The sequence below is a fragment of the Artemia sp. Qi Xiang Cuo genome, chromosome 21 (genome assembly GCF_049724085.1).
Source record: "Artemia sp. Qi Xiang Cuo chromosome 21, ASM4972408v1, whole genome shotgun sequence".
Lineage (NCBI taxonomy): Eukaryota > Metazoa > Arthropoda > Branchiopoda > Anostraca > Artemiidae > Artemia > Artemia sp. Qi Xiang Cuo.
Window position 1 is genome coordinate 25,971,705 of NC_142814.1, and position 16,501 is coordinate 25,988,205.

Below are 16,501 nucleotides of genomic sequence, written 5' to 3' on the forward strand. Positions count from 1 at the left end.
TGAATTGCAATTCTTTTTCTCGCAAATCGCTAAAAGTCCACACAGGAGAAAAGAGCATTCCAGGGGGCAAAATAAAACATTATAAACTGAAATAAATCACTAGGCTATTTCCCAGGTAATAATATTTGTCATATTTTATACATTTGGATATCTAGTTGTCTCGTTCGGCCTAGGGTTTCAAAATTTTCAATTGTATCTCTTTCTTTCTCTTATTTTAACGAGGCTGAGAGTAGTAGAAAATTTTGGGTCCAGTACGCTTATTATTGGGATAACAGTTCTATAGCTGAGCCAGTAAATGATGAAGTAGAAGCAGGTAACGAATTCGTTGTTACCTTATGTCAGTGCTTTTGATTACTTTTCATTCCTAGCTTTGCTTATTCATACCCTCAACAGTCTATTCTCTGTATTTCTTTTTCTGAGACTTAAATTTTTGCATTCATGTTGTTAATTGCGATTTTTTTTTCAGGAAGGGATAAAATTGGCTATGCCTTTTGGGTCTGGTCCTGTATCATATAGTCAAGAAAATCTTAATTTCGCTCTAGATGCTATTCGAAATGGGCTTTCAGTACAAAAAGCATCAAATCAATTTGGGATACCGCCAGGTTAGAGATTTGTAACATTTACTGTACTAAAATTATTCTCCAGTTTTTAATTTTTATCTTAGAGCACCTTATTGCTGACTTCAGTTAACTGTATGATAAGCTAGTTATTTTTCGGTGTTTAAAGCAGAGCAACGATGTAAAAGTGCTGTTATAAAGAAACAAAGTCATTTACGCGATATCTCTGAAAAAGCAGGGTAAATGAAGGTGCGCATAAAAAGTCTAAAAGCTAAAAGATCTGCTTATGTTATCTCCTCGTATGTCTTGTCTTATTCGTGTTAGCAGTAAAAATGAAGAAGGTTTAGAAGTTTGATTTTATTTTGCTATTATTATTATTCAGTTGTCAAATTTCAGTGCTCTAGTAAAGTGATTTTTTTTTACTAATTTACAACGAAATTCATGGTGCCACTAGCTAACCATTTACCTAGGTTTCTCCCTAGAGTTGTGTCTGTTCAACTTCCTTTTAAAGGAATTAACACGAAGAGTTTCAGGGATAACATCCTTCTGAAGACTATCCCCAATGCAGGTGCAGCGTCTTAAAAAGCTTTTATCCAAGTACTCAGTGCGGGGTCTCTCCTATTTTGGGGAATCTTAACGTACCCTTTTTTGCGTTTTTGCATTTTTAGGCGAGGGGACACGACCGTATAATTAGAGATTGTTCGGAATTTACTTGCAGATGACGCTGCAGATAGCCTGAAATACCTCATAAAGAAAGAAAAACGAGCAAAAATGGGGTTTTTATAGGCCAAATGAAGATACTGAAAAAACGAAGCGAATATTTCGAGAGGACAAACGCCTCTCTTCTTCAGCGCCATTCCATTTTTCCATTTTTGCTCGTTTTTCTTTCTTTATGTGATGTCAGGCCAATGTGGTTTAAGAAATTATCTTCTGAAATACCTGATCGGAAGACCCTATTCGGATCTTCCATTAGGGTTTTAAGAAAGCCCATACTAAATTCGAGCATCTATATTCGGCAATAGGCCTAACTAATGACTTTAACAGAGGGATTATTGAGCTGGATAAGGGAGTTATAAACGTGGTGATGGTCCTTTACCAAGTTTTTAAACGTAAACTATCTTGAAAGTTTAATTTGGTTCTGTGTTGGGAGCCCAAGATACATGGGACGTTGAAGAATCCCAAGACGCAAGGAGGTTTCAACACGCTGGTTTTCAGGGGTAACATGCCTCGGAAGACTATCCGCAATGCAGGTGCAGCGTTTTACAAAGCTGTTATCCAAATACTCAGTGCGGGGTCTCTATTCTTATAGGTATCCCGACCGTACCGTGTGTCTGCGTCTTTGCCCTATTGGATTGGCAAGCGGCGGTACAAGTAGAAACACGTCCTCGGAAGGAGATTGATGTACTCAGCTTGTAGGAAATAGCCATTGACGCCACATCGAATCTCCCACTTAGAGGCTTTAAAGCTGCCTGATTGGTGCTACAACTCACCCTTGAGCCCCTGGAAAAGGGGGCATCCATATCGTTCAATTAATGCCTGGGTCATAGAGAAGGATCGGACAACCTTTAATTTCCAGGAGATCTGACCTTAGGGATAAGGAAACTTGTATATTGTCATCATATCTATGGACAGTTGTATCTACCATGGCTTCGTCTGCAAAGTATTGTTGATAGAAAACGAGATTATCTCCAATGTCATTGATATACACCAGGAAAAGCGTGGATCCAAGAATACCACCCTGAGAAACACTAGCCTCTATTTGACGCTCATTTCAAGAAAATTGATCGAGAATCATCAATAACTCGCTCTTTTGCGCTAGAGCTTGACTGATTGTCCCATTTTTTAAGAACGACTCCTGAAACAAAAGGGCAGTTTAATTAGAATAAGAAGCTTTTTTAAAGTACTAAAAAACTAACCCCTCACATAGGGAATAATTTCTCTTCGTTTTAAGTTTTAATGTTGCTCGTTCGTTTGTTTGACGAAAAGACTTGTTTTTTTTTTTTCTTTTTAATCACATCAAGGTACTTTTAAGTCCGCTGGACTTTTGGAGAATAGCAATTGACACGGTTGAGGGTGGTATCTGTGCTATGAGGAAAGTAAGGTACTTATTTGTCATAAGCATCAAGACTCGAAAACTCGCCAATGGCCTTAGCAAGAACTTCAGTCTTTGCCTGAGGATCATGAACTGTATTCCTGCTAGTCTATAGGAAGGGAATAGATGTAATTGTCGTATTGTAACCCGGACTGGAGAATGACAACAACAGCGTGACTACGTGCTTGTACAAAACTTGCTCAATCATCTTCTCTCTTAGACAAAAGCCAGCGTTTGTGCTCTTTCTGCTGTGCTATGATAGCTTTCTTGCAGTACATGTTGAACAAGGGGGTATCTGTGCTTGGTTTCTGTATCCTCTTAGATGGTCTGGGATTGATAAGCCACTGCAGACTCGTAAGGACCTTCCTTGAGGAAGGCTTTCCAATTCTGGGCAGCAAGCGAATGGCGAACACTCTCCCAATCCCATCTGAAATGCTTGAACAGTAATGGGGGGAATGCGAAGGTTACCTCTGCCTATAACGGGCACTTGGTTGCTTGTTGAAGTATGAATATTCTGCTCAAAAGAGTCAGGAGGGCTTGCAAGAAATAGATCAAGACAAGATGATGCCTTAGGGCCCATGTCAAAACTGTCAAACGTAATACAAAGAACTTTAAACTTGTCCTGGAAAGTGAGGCCGATTTCTTCCACAAGTGGCAATTGACGCTTTAAAACGACAATCTTGTTGCAATAACTTTAGGTAGGCTTACTGTTAACTTATCATCATCGAGGTCATACGTTAGTGTAAAAAATATTTGTGAGAGTGAAGGCCGGGTCAACTGAGATGACAGAACTTGTAGCGCAAGACTAGACAAGTTGTCAGCGCCAGACTAGGCAAGTTGATTAAATCGACTTTTTAAAATTCTATTAAAAAACTATTAAGACAAGAGTTGTTTTCAGCTTCGTCCCCTGAGGCGTACTGCAACAAAATTTTAAGAAAGGGCAAAATATGGTCATTATGCACCATAAAACAGTTTTTCCGACCCATTAGGAAACTACCTTTCATCTGGATTAGTACCTGTCGATTGCCATAGTTCTAACTTCTCGTAAATTTATTTCATACCAAAAATTGTTAACAGCCTTTATTGTGTCATTAGTATTATTATGCCACAATCATCAACGATTTCTAGATTCTTAAGTGCTTAATCAAGCAGTCGGATCAGGTCTTATATAGTACTATGGTCTGAACGAAAAACCGATTCGTTGAGGATCGATATTAGGCCTCAATATCCTCCAACAAAAACTCCAAACCCTAGACAATATAGATGTTTGTGAATGTAATCAGAGGTCATTTACAGATCGAGGTTTCTTTCCTTTGGGTATAGGCATGACATATGCGCTTTTAAAGAATTCTGGAAAAACCGGTCAACAAAACACTGGTTGGAACAAGTTGTTAAAACAGGGTTAAGTTCACTCGCACACTCAGCGATAAGATTGGTACAAATATCACTCGGGCACGATGCTTTCTGAGGGTTAAGGCTATTGAGTTTCTTTTCTACTGTACCGACCTGGAGAAAAGGTATTTCAAATACTACGGGAAGATTGGGTATTATGACACTAAAAGGTGGATGGAGGATGGACTGTAAACACCAACAGCAACATTTCCTCTGACCATAGGTAGTCACCATAGGTGTAAACAGCAAAATTCCCTCTGCCATGGGTAGCACCATCTCAGCGCTTCAACTCTTGCCGGAAGAATTTAATAATAAAACCAAAATAGAATTAATTATAAAATCAAAAGCATATTCAAATCCCTATTCAGTTTCTCGTGATTGAGATTGGTTTCAGTAATGAATAAAAGGGTCTGCTTGCCCGTGTTGACCAAATGAAGGTAGTCTTGAAAATTCGACCTGAGACCTAGTACAATAGAGTGAGCTACCAAAATCATAATCCTGGCTCTGTGAATGGATAGATCTGAAACTAGTGAACTCAAATATATAAGTATCTTGTCCTCTTTTTGCAAGTTAGAACTGCAGGCTTGTCGTAAGGTGGCACTTTTAACACAGAACATAAACCTTAAGAACGTTCTCTATGCTCAAGCACAAAAGTAAAGCGCTAATACATTCTTGACTTTTTTCAACAGATGGTAGGCTTGATGAAATCAATAATGCAATTCCTTTTTAAATTTTCCTTGCCTTTTCTTTCGTGTACTCGGCAAATTTGGCCTCTCTAGGGTTTAAATTAGAAAGGATTAGTTGAATCCAATGGTATAGGTGAGAAAGTCTAGTCCCAGCGGCGAACGGAGAAACACAACTACGTTACATACTTGACAAATTTGTGTCCGTAGTATTGAAATATTACGGACGCAAATTTGTCCGTAATTTTGTCCTTAATTTTTTTATTAGATATAAATATATCATTATATATTATATATTAGATATAATATATCTAATAAATATTAAAAATATGTATTAGGTTAAAATTTAACAATTAAAAAAAAATTGAGAGTTACAATTTAAATATTCATTTTATATTAATTAATAAAAAAAAAAACTTTCCTAAAAATAAGTTTTTCAAAGAAAACTAAAGGCCATTTTAAACTTAAGCTCAGTAGACACAAATACCTGTTAAAATTCAAACTCAAACCGACCAGAAATTACTATTAAGGAATTAATAAAACCCAAAACGAACGGAAATTAAATAAGCTATCATAGCAAAAACAAACAACAAGAAATAATGTAAATGAATAAATAGATCTTAAAGCGAGTAATGCTTAGATTAAATATGAAAATCAAACTTAAAACGAACAGAAATTAAATAACAATCAATGCGAAAAAATACACAATAGATATTAATGTAAATGAATAAATAAGTCTTACAAGGAGTGAAACTTAAATTGATTGTGCAAATTAAGTTTGAATCAAATAAATGTAACTACAAACGAAGATTAGGGTATTTTCTCACTACAGTAGCCTAAAACTTACTGTGTCTTTGGCGATTTACTGAAAACGATTCTTCTGAATATGTTCATTTTTATACCTGTAGGAAATCAAAAAATTAATTAAGATTTTAGGGAATAAATATCAGCATATGTATATTAAATTGACAATGCACATTTTTTTTTCAGTAAACTCATTTGAATTTTTTTTTCAGTACAGTACATATTAAATTCTGGCTTTTAGAAAGCATAGGGGTTTTGAACCCTCTCGCATTAATTTATACTCGTTTCGACTTTGACTCTAACATTTATATTAATTTTCGTTCGCTTTGGGTATCATTTATTTATTGATACTGATTTGGGGTAGTTGTATGCTTGGTAGATTATATGATAGTCCGGACGCCAGGTGTTGAAAATGTGAACCATACCACGACGGAATGGGGCTGCTGCGAGAATTAGCCTACCCTCCACCCCCTAAATTGGCCATGCGGATTCAAAAATACCAATGGCACTTGCTTGCGAGTGGTGGAATACTCCAAAACTTGACATTTTAGTATAATTGGTGTTTCATGCAAGAAAATGCATGTTCCATAAAGTTTGAGGTGCAGTTTTCTGCTCAAATAGAAATGCCTAGAAGCCATAGAATGTTTTCATAACAAACTAACACGATTAGTTGGAAAAAATGGCAGAGTTAAAAAAATGTCAAAACTATATGAGCCTTGAACAGTCTTGGAAAGTATAAACAAAATCAAATTGAATATTAGATATATAATGATATTAATTGTTGACAGATCCATCAGTTCAAGATTTTTTTTTACTGTAATTTTTTTATTTTCATTTTCATTGCTTTAAGAACTGGAAAAGTATAAATTTGTAATATACAAGTAATTCGTTTTCAGTGAAGCACAAATGACGCAGAAGGCTTTAGGTTTTTTCAGTTAAAGAAGGGGACAGTATCCACATTCTGCTTGCAATGAAACTATATTTGTATTGAACAATCTTGAAAAAAAAACTAATAAATTAAACTGAATATTTGATGCATAATGATATTAATTGCTAAAAGCTTATCAGTTCAAAATTTTACTGTAATTTTGATATTTATTTTCAATATTAAATACAAAAGAAGACATTCATAATATAATTCGTTTTCAGTAAAGTGCCAATGACGCAGTAGGTTTTAGGCTTCTGCAGTGAGACGATACCCAAACTCTTGTTTGTAGTTATTTCTATTCGATTCAAACTTGATTTGCATATTCAATTTAAGTTTCACTCGTTTTAAGATTTATTATTCATTTACATTAATATATATTGTATGTTTGTTTGCATTGATTGTTATTTAATTTCTGTTCGTTTTAAGCTTGATTTTCGTATTCAATCTAAGCATTACTCGCTTTAAGATCTATTTATTCATTTATATTATTACTTGTTGTATGTTTTTTGCTATGATTGTTTATTTAATTTCTGTTCGTTTTGGGTTTCATTTATTCTTTAATAGTAATTTCTGGTCGTTTTGAGTTTGAATTTTAACAGGTATTTGTATCTCCTGATCTTAAGTTTTAAATGGCCTTTATTTTTCTTTGAAAAACTTATTTTTCGGAAAGTTTTTTTTTTATTAATTTTTGTTCGTTTTTGAATGCAAAAAATCAAGTTTTTATGGCATGGAGGGGGGGGGGGTGCTTACTGTCCGATTATTATTTACTTTAAAAAACAGATCTACAAATTTCAATTTAAATCGAATGAGGCTTTTTTCAAAGTCTATACGATTACCTCTTTAATAAAAACCTTATATATGAACAATAGACAGCCTGCATAACTTGTGGATAGCGATTGACAACAATGAATGAATTGAAAAAATAGCTCCAATAAGGGGGTTTAGACCATTTCACTTGCTGACACAAAGGGATCACGACTGGTAGGAATTGACCTTAATAGGAATTTGTGTGCCTAAGCAATTTTGCATCTATCACAGAGTATGTATTTTAACCTTATAATTGGATAATTATAATAGATTTCCTATGTGTTCTTCCCATACAAAACCCCTTTCCGTAAGTTATAAACCCCCCTTAATAAGTTATGCCCCAGGGCATTACCTACAACGCCTACCCCTGGGCCCTGGTGGGCTGTGTCGACACCGGAGTTTTTTGTTATCAGAACTTTGAACTAATTTAACAAAATGTCTATCTCAAAATTTTTATCTGATACATTTAGGGCGTGAAGGAGGTAGAGGGGCTAGTTGTCCTTCAATATCTTTTGACTCTTAAAAAGTGAAGAAGAACTTTCAATTTACAATCAAGTAAGCCCTCTCTAAATTTTATACGAGCATCCCTTCCATAAGAAATAATATTAAGGATTCCAAGAATCATTAAATTACAACCCTTACCCTGTGGGCTTTGGGGGAGTTTTAATCCTCAAAGACCTAATTTCAAGAACTTAAAACTACGTTTAATGAAATGGCTGTCTTAAAATTTTGATTGGATGTGTTTGGGGAAAAGGTGGGTGTGAGAGGGGGGTTAGTTTCCCTCAAATCACTTTTGACCATTACAAAGGGCACTAGCCCTCCGAATTTCCAATCGAATGAGTCTTTTTTGAAGTTTCTACGACACTGCCCTCTATAAAAACCTTATATACCCCCAGGGCATAACTTAAAACTCTTCCCTGAGGGTTGTGGGGGAGTGTCCTCCTCAAAAACATATTTTTTATCTGGAAATCAACTACACTGAACAAAATGACTATCTCAAAATTTTGATTGGATGTGTTTGGGGGAATTATGGGCGTGGGGGGGGCTAGTTGCCCTCTAATCACTTTCGACTATTAAAAAGGGCGCTAGCCCTTTTATTTCCAATCGAATGAGCCTGTTTCGAAGTTTCTACGACAACGCCTTCTATAAAAACCTTATATGCCCCCAGGGCATAACTTAAAACCCTTGCCCTGAGGGTTGTGGGGGATTTTCCTCCTCAAAAATATATTTTCTATCTAGAAATCAACTACGCTGAAAAAAATTGGTATCTGAAAATTTTGATTGGATGTGTTTGGAGAAATGATGGGCTTGGGGGGAGGGGGGCTAGTTACACTCCAATCACTTTCGACTGTTAAAAAGGGCACTAGCTCTTTAATTTCCAATCGAATGAGCCTGTTTTGAAGTTTCTACGACAACGCATTCTATAAAAACCTTATATACCCCCAGGGCATAACTTAAAACCCTTGCCCTGAGGGTTGTGGGGGAGTATCCTCCTCAAAAATATCTTTTCTATCTGGAAATAAACTACGCTGAAAAAAAGGTCTATCTGAAAATTGTGATTGGAGTTTTGTGGGGGAATGATGGGCGTGGGGGGGGGGGGGCTCAGTCCCCACACAAAACTTTAGACTATTAAAAAGGCACCAATCACTTTAATTTACAATAGAAAGAGCCTTTCTTGTAGTTTCTACGACAACACCTTCTATAAAAACCTTATATGCCCCCAGGGCATAACTTAAAACCCTTGCCCTGAGGGTTTTGGGGGAGTTTCATCCTCAAAAAAGTATGTTCTATCGGGAAATCAACTACGCTGAACAACATGGCTATCTAAAAATTTTGATTGGATTTTTTTGGGGGAATCATGGGCGTGGGGGGGACTAGTTTCCCTCCAATTACTTTTGACTATTAAAAAGGGCTCCAGCTTTTTGAATTTCCAATCGAATGAACCTTTTTTGAAGTTTCTACGACAACGCTTTCTATAAAAGCCTTATCTGTCCCCAGGGTATATCTCACACCCCTTGCTCTGAGCGCTGGGGGGCAGTGTCTTCCTGAAAAACATTTTTTCCATCTGGAAATCAACAACAGTGAGCCAAATCGCTCTCTGAAAAGTTTTATAGGGTATGTTTTGGGGAATCATGGGCGTGGGGGGGAGGGGGGCTCCTGGCCCTCGTATCACTGTTGATTCTTAAAAAGGACACGAGACCTTTAATTTCTAATCGATCGATCTTGTTTTGAAGTTTCTACGACAACGCCTTCTATAAAAACCTTATATGCCCCCAGCGCATAACTTAACACCCTGGCCCTGAGGGTTGGGGGGGAGTTTCCTCCTCAAAAATTTATTTTCTATCTGGGAATCAACTACGCTGAACAAAATGGCTATCTCAATATTTGGATTGGATGTTTTTGGGGGACGGATGGGCGTGGGGGGGGCTAGTTGCCCTCCAATAATTTTCGACTATTAAAAAGGGCACTAGAACTCTCGATTTCCAGTCGAATGAGCCCCCTTTGAAGTTTCAACGACGATCCCTTCCGTGTGAAGTGTCTCTGGAAAATAAATAAATAAATAATAATAATAAAACATTGGAGCCGTATGGCCTTTACTATAGCGTTGCCTCTGATAATATAAAATATTATTCATTGACATTCATGTTCACTATTTATTACAAGTTCAGACACTCGTCAATAAAATTGTTTCAAAAACACAGCGTAGTTTACTAAGAATAATGTGTGTATTATTTGAATATCCAAATGGCATTTGTGCATTTTAATGCGATAATGAAATTAACGGGTTTGCTCTAATTTAAAAAAAAGGGGTGACAGTCAACTAGACTTTAAGAAGTTTGTGCAGTCAAATAGAAGTCTGTTCTATCCGTTTTCTTGTAACAACACACTAGTAATTTCATCGATAGTAGGTAAGTTTTGTGACATAGTCTTAGTGAACTTGTGCCTAAAATAGGCAGAATATAGAAAGTGTTGTATGTTTCCTGGATTAATTCTATAATGATATCTGTGTATATTCGTGTATTTTCTACCCAGTAAAATATAGGCTGCTGTTTATTTCTCGTATTACTCAGGTTGTCTCTGACCAAGAAACTACTCACGCCCCTGCCCGCATTAGATAGTTTTGGACTAAATATAAAAGAAGAATATAAAAAAAAATCAAATGCAGACTTATTTGATTTAACATCTAATAAAATGACTGAAAGCTATTGGTGGGTATTTTGTTAGGTAAATATTTTTTCTGACTCCTCAGAATATGGTCAAAACAATTTTAAATTTTTAAGTACTTAATCGGATAACTTGAAATATCAGTAGTATTTCAGATCTTGAATCGGGCCAAACCTATTTTTTTATTTTATAGGAGTATCATAGGTACCTCAAGACAAGAGCTTAACATATGCATCTCAATCAAATGTGTTTTATTTAAATTACATTTTATTTCTATGCAAATCTAGCTCCCTTATTTATCGGAGAGAAAATCCTATTTAAATTGGCCGTTAAAAGCCAAACTGTTTTAAAATGTGTGTTTCTCTCCACCCGAATCAAACTTTTACCCTTCGCCCTCCTTTTCAAAACTGATTTAACGTTTTTGCTTGTGTTAATTTGTCTACATTTTTTTCTTTTTTTGCCATTTTTTCTGGCTCTTTAGGCTCAGCTAGAACCCAGACATAAAGTATCTTCTTTTTTATAGGTACTCTATATGCCAAGTGTAAAAAAGAAGGCATTGAGCTCTCGCATAAAGCTTTCCCTTCTGGTAAACCATGGACACATGAAAGTATGTTAGTTGCCTTGGACGCAGTTCTGATGGGGCATTTAAGTATAAATCAAGCCTCTAATAAATATAATGTGCCCTATTCAAGCCTGTATAGTCGCGTTAAGAGAATTCAAGCCGGTGAGGAGCTAGATATGGAACAAGATGAAGAATTATATGATGATGAATATGATGAACAGTTAACTCTAGATGCGTCTTTGAACGATAGTACCAACGATCCAGTGTTGCAGTCGTGATGAATTTGGCCAAATCTATTTTAAATTTAATGTTTTCCATTGTTTTTCTGGACTTGATAATATTTTAAAATTTCTAACTATCTTTCACTGGATGTTGTAAAAACATTAAACTGAACAAGTTTTCCAGAAATGAAAGACTGGTGTGTATGTGCTTCTAAGCTGTGGGTCATAAGGCTATATTTTAACCTTTTAGTCCCTAAATGAACCGATTTGTTTATAGTTCGATTATCTTTTTCTCGTTTCTCTCTCCCCATGTCTGTTTTAATATCTAATTCACGAGGCAAGTTATTTCAATCATGATCATCGCAGAAACTCCATCTTGTGTTGATAGTAATGTCAAAATTTGGTTTAGTTTCCCTGAATTATTTCTATTCATAAAAGATATTTTTGGAAGGGGTGGTTACCTGTCAATAATCTAGAGTATCCTGATTCGAGTTCGGTCCCGGTATTCTAAAACCAAGTCTCACTCAAATTTAATATAGTGACCAGAACGTTTGTCGAGGATGTTCAAGTGTCTTCAGTGTTGTCAGGTTTATTTTTTCTATTTTGTGTTACTCCAAGTTTTTGGTCTAATTTTATACTTGTTGTGGCATATCTCTTCGAATTCAATATGTGTTTTGTTTTCTCAATTTCCATTTATAGTTATATATCAAAACATGGGGAATTTTCAGGTTTTTTTTCGGGGGGGGGGGGGGGTAAATCTTTGAATAAGTGGATATCGATCCATATTTTTATAGGGTGTTAAATTTGAAGCTTTGTTTTTTTTGTTGTTTTTTGTGTTTGTTTTGTTATTTATCTCACAGTCAGGTCGTGTTTTGTTACTTTTTACTGCATTTATTATAATCTTGATTATTACAGTGATGATGGTTTAGTGGAAACCTTTGTTGATATGTATGGATTTTTTTGTATTCTGTTAAGCAACTGAAAATGGTTCTGTTTTGCTGGGTTTTTTTTTCTTGTTCCTCTTCGTATTTGATTTTTTGATAATTGAACTGTATATTCGTATCCATAATCTTTCTCGTCTCCCCCCTCCCCGACCTCCTCCTCATAAAAAAATGAATGTAAAACTTTTTCGCGGCTTAGTTTTAAAACAATTTGTTGTAGATTTTGTAATTTTAGAGCAATATCTCCTCTTTTTTTTCAAGTAAAAATGTGATGTTATATTGATCGTGTTTGAACCTGATATGTTAGAATTTTAACAGCTAATATTGGATACCTTGGAAAAAAGACTGTACATTCTTTTTGATAGATTGTCTTTCATATTTTATGTTTTAAGGCCTTCAGAATTACTTTTAATTCATGTATAAATTAAATTGCTTTATGGAGGCTAGAAGATCTAGAAAATACCAAAAAAACGCATAACAGTTGAAACTGCCGTTAGTTTCGAAAAAAAAAAATCTATAACGCTCTTCAGGGTATGACGAATTTTCCCCTTTTTTCGCTACCTTAAACTGCGTCAAACTTGCCTTTTCAAGTAATTTGAAATGTATGGGTAGCTTATAAAAACAGAATTGTTTCACCTGTAAACCTGCCAGTTAAGAATGGGCTACCCTACTTCACCTGCTGAGATTTTCTAAAATTAACCTAATCTTTATGAATTTAAATTTAAAGCAAACATTCAAGAGAAAGCCATTCTGATTAATTATATCTTACGATCAATTTTGACTGTAATGACATAACGTAGGAGATTGAATTTAATACTTATCTAATCATTTGTTATTGTTTTAATGGAGACACCAGACGCTACACTGTCAGTGACGCTAGTAGCATTTAATCCTTATCTTCTCATATTAAATCGATGAAGATCCCACTCTTTAATTTTTCCCGTTCTCTTTCGGACATACTAGAATAACTACGAAAGCTGCCACACAGCTTTACCATGATCATTGGACACATAAAACTCTAAGAAATGAGGACTTCCTTCCTAGACAGTGGCAATCAAGTTTTATTTCCGAAAATTTAGGTTATATAACCGCCGACCATCTTGGTCCAGTAGAATTTCTACTTTCTAAGAAAGAATGTAAAACTGAAAGAAAGATGGAAAAAACGACGTACAATAACTGATATAGTGTTTTTAAAAAGTACGTCAAAAAGCCTTAACGGCACTTTATATGCTAAAATTTAGAACTACAAATATTGGGACTCAGATTTATTTACTATTTGAAAAGCTTGTTTCTTGAATTTATTTATATAATAATATCTTAACTAGAAAAAATATTTGTATTCACTGCTGTTCTATTACATCTGCATGAGCGTTTTTTTTTGTATTAGATTTATCTCGGGGGCTAACGGGTGCTCAGTTTCACTGCAAGCCAGGTATAAGCCTCCTTAAACTTGTGTACCACCATTTATTTTTTTTTTTATTTTTTTAATGATAATATTGTATAAAATAATTTTAGCTTTCATGCCCTCTGTGGGTTTCTATGTTTGCGTTTGTTTATTTATATAAGAGAGATTTCATGTACTTTCAGGTTCGGGAGCTGCTTTTATAGTCCCAGGAAGACTCAAATTTAACAAATGTGAAATTTTTGAAATTAGATATACCACCTTTTTTTTGCCAAAACATCGTGTGTGAAAAGACCATATTGAGTCTTTAGTCATTTTTCTAACCTGATCATTTATCTGAAAGTATAAAAATTGCTATATCTCTGGAGTGATGTCTTTTTTTCTTTTTATATATATATATATATATATATATATATATATATATATATATATATATATATATATATATATATATATATATATATATATATATATATATATATATATATATATATATATATATATATATATATATATATATATATATATATATATATATATATATATATATATATATATATATATATATATATATATATATATATATATATATATATATATATATATATATATATATTAGTTTTGTTCATAACCGACTGGCACAGAATTAGAATACGATACAAAATAATTGTAACAATAAAATACAATTCTGACATTCTTCAACAGCGTTGTTTGAGTAATTGTTCTTATGTGTGTGTAATATTATTGCTGATATATTTTAAAATCAGTGTTGTTATAAATATTATAATGATTTCAACTATGTTTTGTAAAATGTAACCTTACATTTGTATGTTTGTAAAAGTATACCGGAAGACTTGCAATCGTCAGAAGCTTTTTATATATTTTATTTTCATTATATTAGAGATTTGGTGACTTCTATCTTGTGAATAAATGTAAGTTGATAGTTTACTAGGACTAGGTTTGATGTGTTCCATTTTGAAATGATCGAATAAAAAAAGTTTCATTACTATGGTTGGTTTTGTACTTTTAACGGTAATTCAATACACGTGGGACTACACTGTCTTGCTTAGAACAAAAATAGACGTGTATCTGGGTTTTCCACTAATCCGCTAGTCTGAAATCTGGGTTTCTGCTAAACTGTATTGTAATGAAGGAATGTGTCAGATCGAATCCAGGTACATTTGTTACTGATTCTTTGGAAGTCTATGATTTTTTTTAAAGAAATTCGGTTAATTGAATAATCAGAAGCAAACACAAGAGCGTAGACTTAATTGACGAGCCCCCCCCCCCCGTACCAGCAGATCGATCCCTTTGAAGGGGAGTAATTGTCAAACTTAGGACCGTTACAATCCTATGGGAGGTATAAGTTAAGTGCACAAGCAAAGCTAGTATGTATGAATTTTATCTGCCTTTATGTGTTGATGGCTTTTATGTATCTTCTGTTAACTGAAAAAAACACATTCCTGAAACTGTGACCTTACTAGTTGAAAACCACTTTTTCTTAATCATCCTTAAATTATAACGAAATGAGGCTTTTAATGAATCATCTTTCAAACAGTTCGTGGTAACGAACTGTAAGTAAGGAGCGACCCGGCTCAATGGTAACCGAAACTCTAAATAACGGAATTTTGATACCAATAGATACATCAAAAGAATAAGATTTTAATTCTGATTTCAAATATATATGTTTCATCAAGTTTAATTTTACCTATCAAAAGTTACGCGCCTGAGAAAATTTGGCTGATTTTCGAAAAAAGGGGAAAGACCCCTTAAAAGTTATAGAACCTTAATGAAAATCACACCATCATATTCAGTGTATCAGAGAACCCTACTGTAGAGGTTTCAAACTCCTATCTACAAAAATGTGGAATTTTCCATTTTTGCCAGAAGAAAGATCACGGATGCGTGTTTATTTTTTTTTATTTTTTTTTTTTCCAGGGCTGATCGTATCGACCCAGTGGTCCTAGAATATCGTGGGAGGGCTCATTGGAACGGAAATTAAAAGTTTTAGTCCCCTTTTTAAGTGACAAAAAAAATGGAGGGCAACTAGGCCCCCTCCCACGCTCATTTTTTTCCCAAAGTCATCTGATCGAAATTTTGAGATAGACATTTTTTTCAGTATTGTAGAAATAATTTTAAATATGCCATTTGGGATGACTTACTTCCTTAATACTCCTAGAATGAGGGCTGTAATTTATAAACTGTATTAAATGTTAACATACAGCATTGGTTATTAGGTTCCGGCTGAATGTTAACTAACACTACAGAAAACGGGACGTTGATACAAACAGATACATCAAAAGAGTAAGATTCTAATGTTGATTTCAAGTATATAAGTTTCATCAAGTTTGATTCTTCTTATCAAAAGTTACGCGCCTGAGAAAATTTGGGTGATTTTCGAAAAAAGGGAGAAAGACCCCCTAAAAGTTATAGAACCTGAATGAAAATCACACCATCATATTCCACGTATCAGAGAACCCTACTGTAGAGGTTTTAAGCTCTATCTACAAAAATGTGGAATTTTACATTTTTTGCCAGAAGAAAGATCACGGGTGCGTGTTTATTTATTTTTTTCCCCCAGGGGTGATCGTTTCGACCCAGTGATCCTAGAATATCGTGGGAGGGCTCATTGGAATTGAAATTAAAAGTTCTAGTGCCCTTTTTAAGTGACTAAAAAAAATGGAGGGCAACTAGGCCCCCTCCCACGCTCCTTGTTTTCCCAAAGTCACCTGATCAAAATTTTTGGATAGCCATTTTGTTCAGCATGTTCGAAAATAATATAAGTATGTCTTTAAGGATGACTTAATCCCCCGAAGTTCCCGGGAGGAGGGCTGAAAGTTATGAACTTTACCCAATGTTAACATATAGTATTGGTTATTGGGAAGTATACAGTACAGACGTTTTCAGGGGAGATTTTTACTGGTAGTGGGGGGGAGGAGGTCGGGCA

The 16,501-nt window shown here is 34.8% G+C and overlaps 1 protein-coding gene across 1 annotated transcript; it reads left to right on the forward strand.

Moving 5' to 3' along the window:
• Window positions 1–470: 470 nt before the first annotated feature.
• LOC148939376 (uncharacterized) lies at window positions 471–11,941 on the forward strand. The gene is made up of 2 exons (XM_089106805.1): window positions 471–602; window positions 10,952–11,941. Exons 1-2 carry the CDS (start codon window positions 485–487, stop codon window positions 11,266–11,268), a joined length of 435 nt encoding a protein of 144 aa, XP_088962931.1. The 5' UTR covers window positions 471–484; the 3' UTR covers window positions 11,269–11,941.
• The last annotated feature ends 4,560 nt before the right edge of the window (window positions 11,942–16,501 follow it).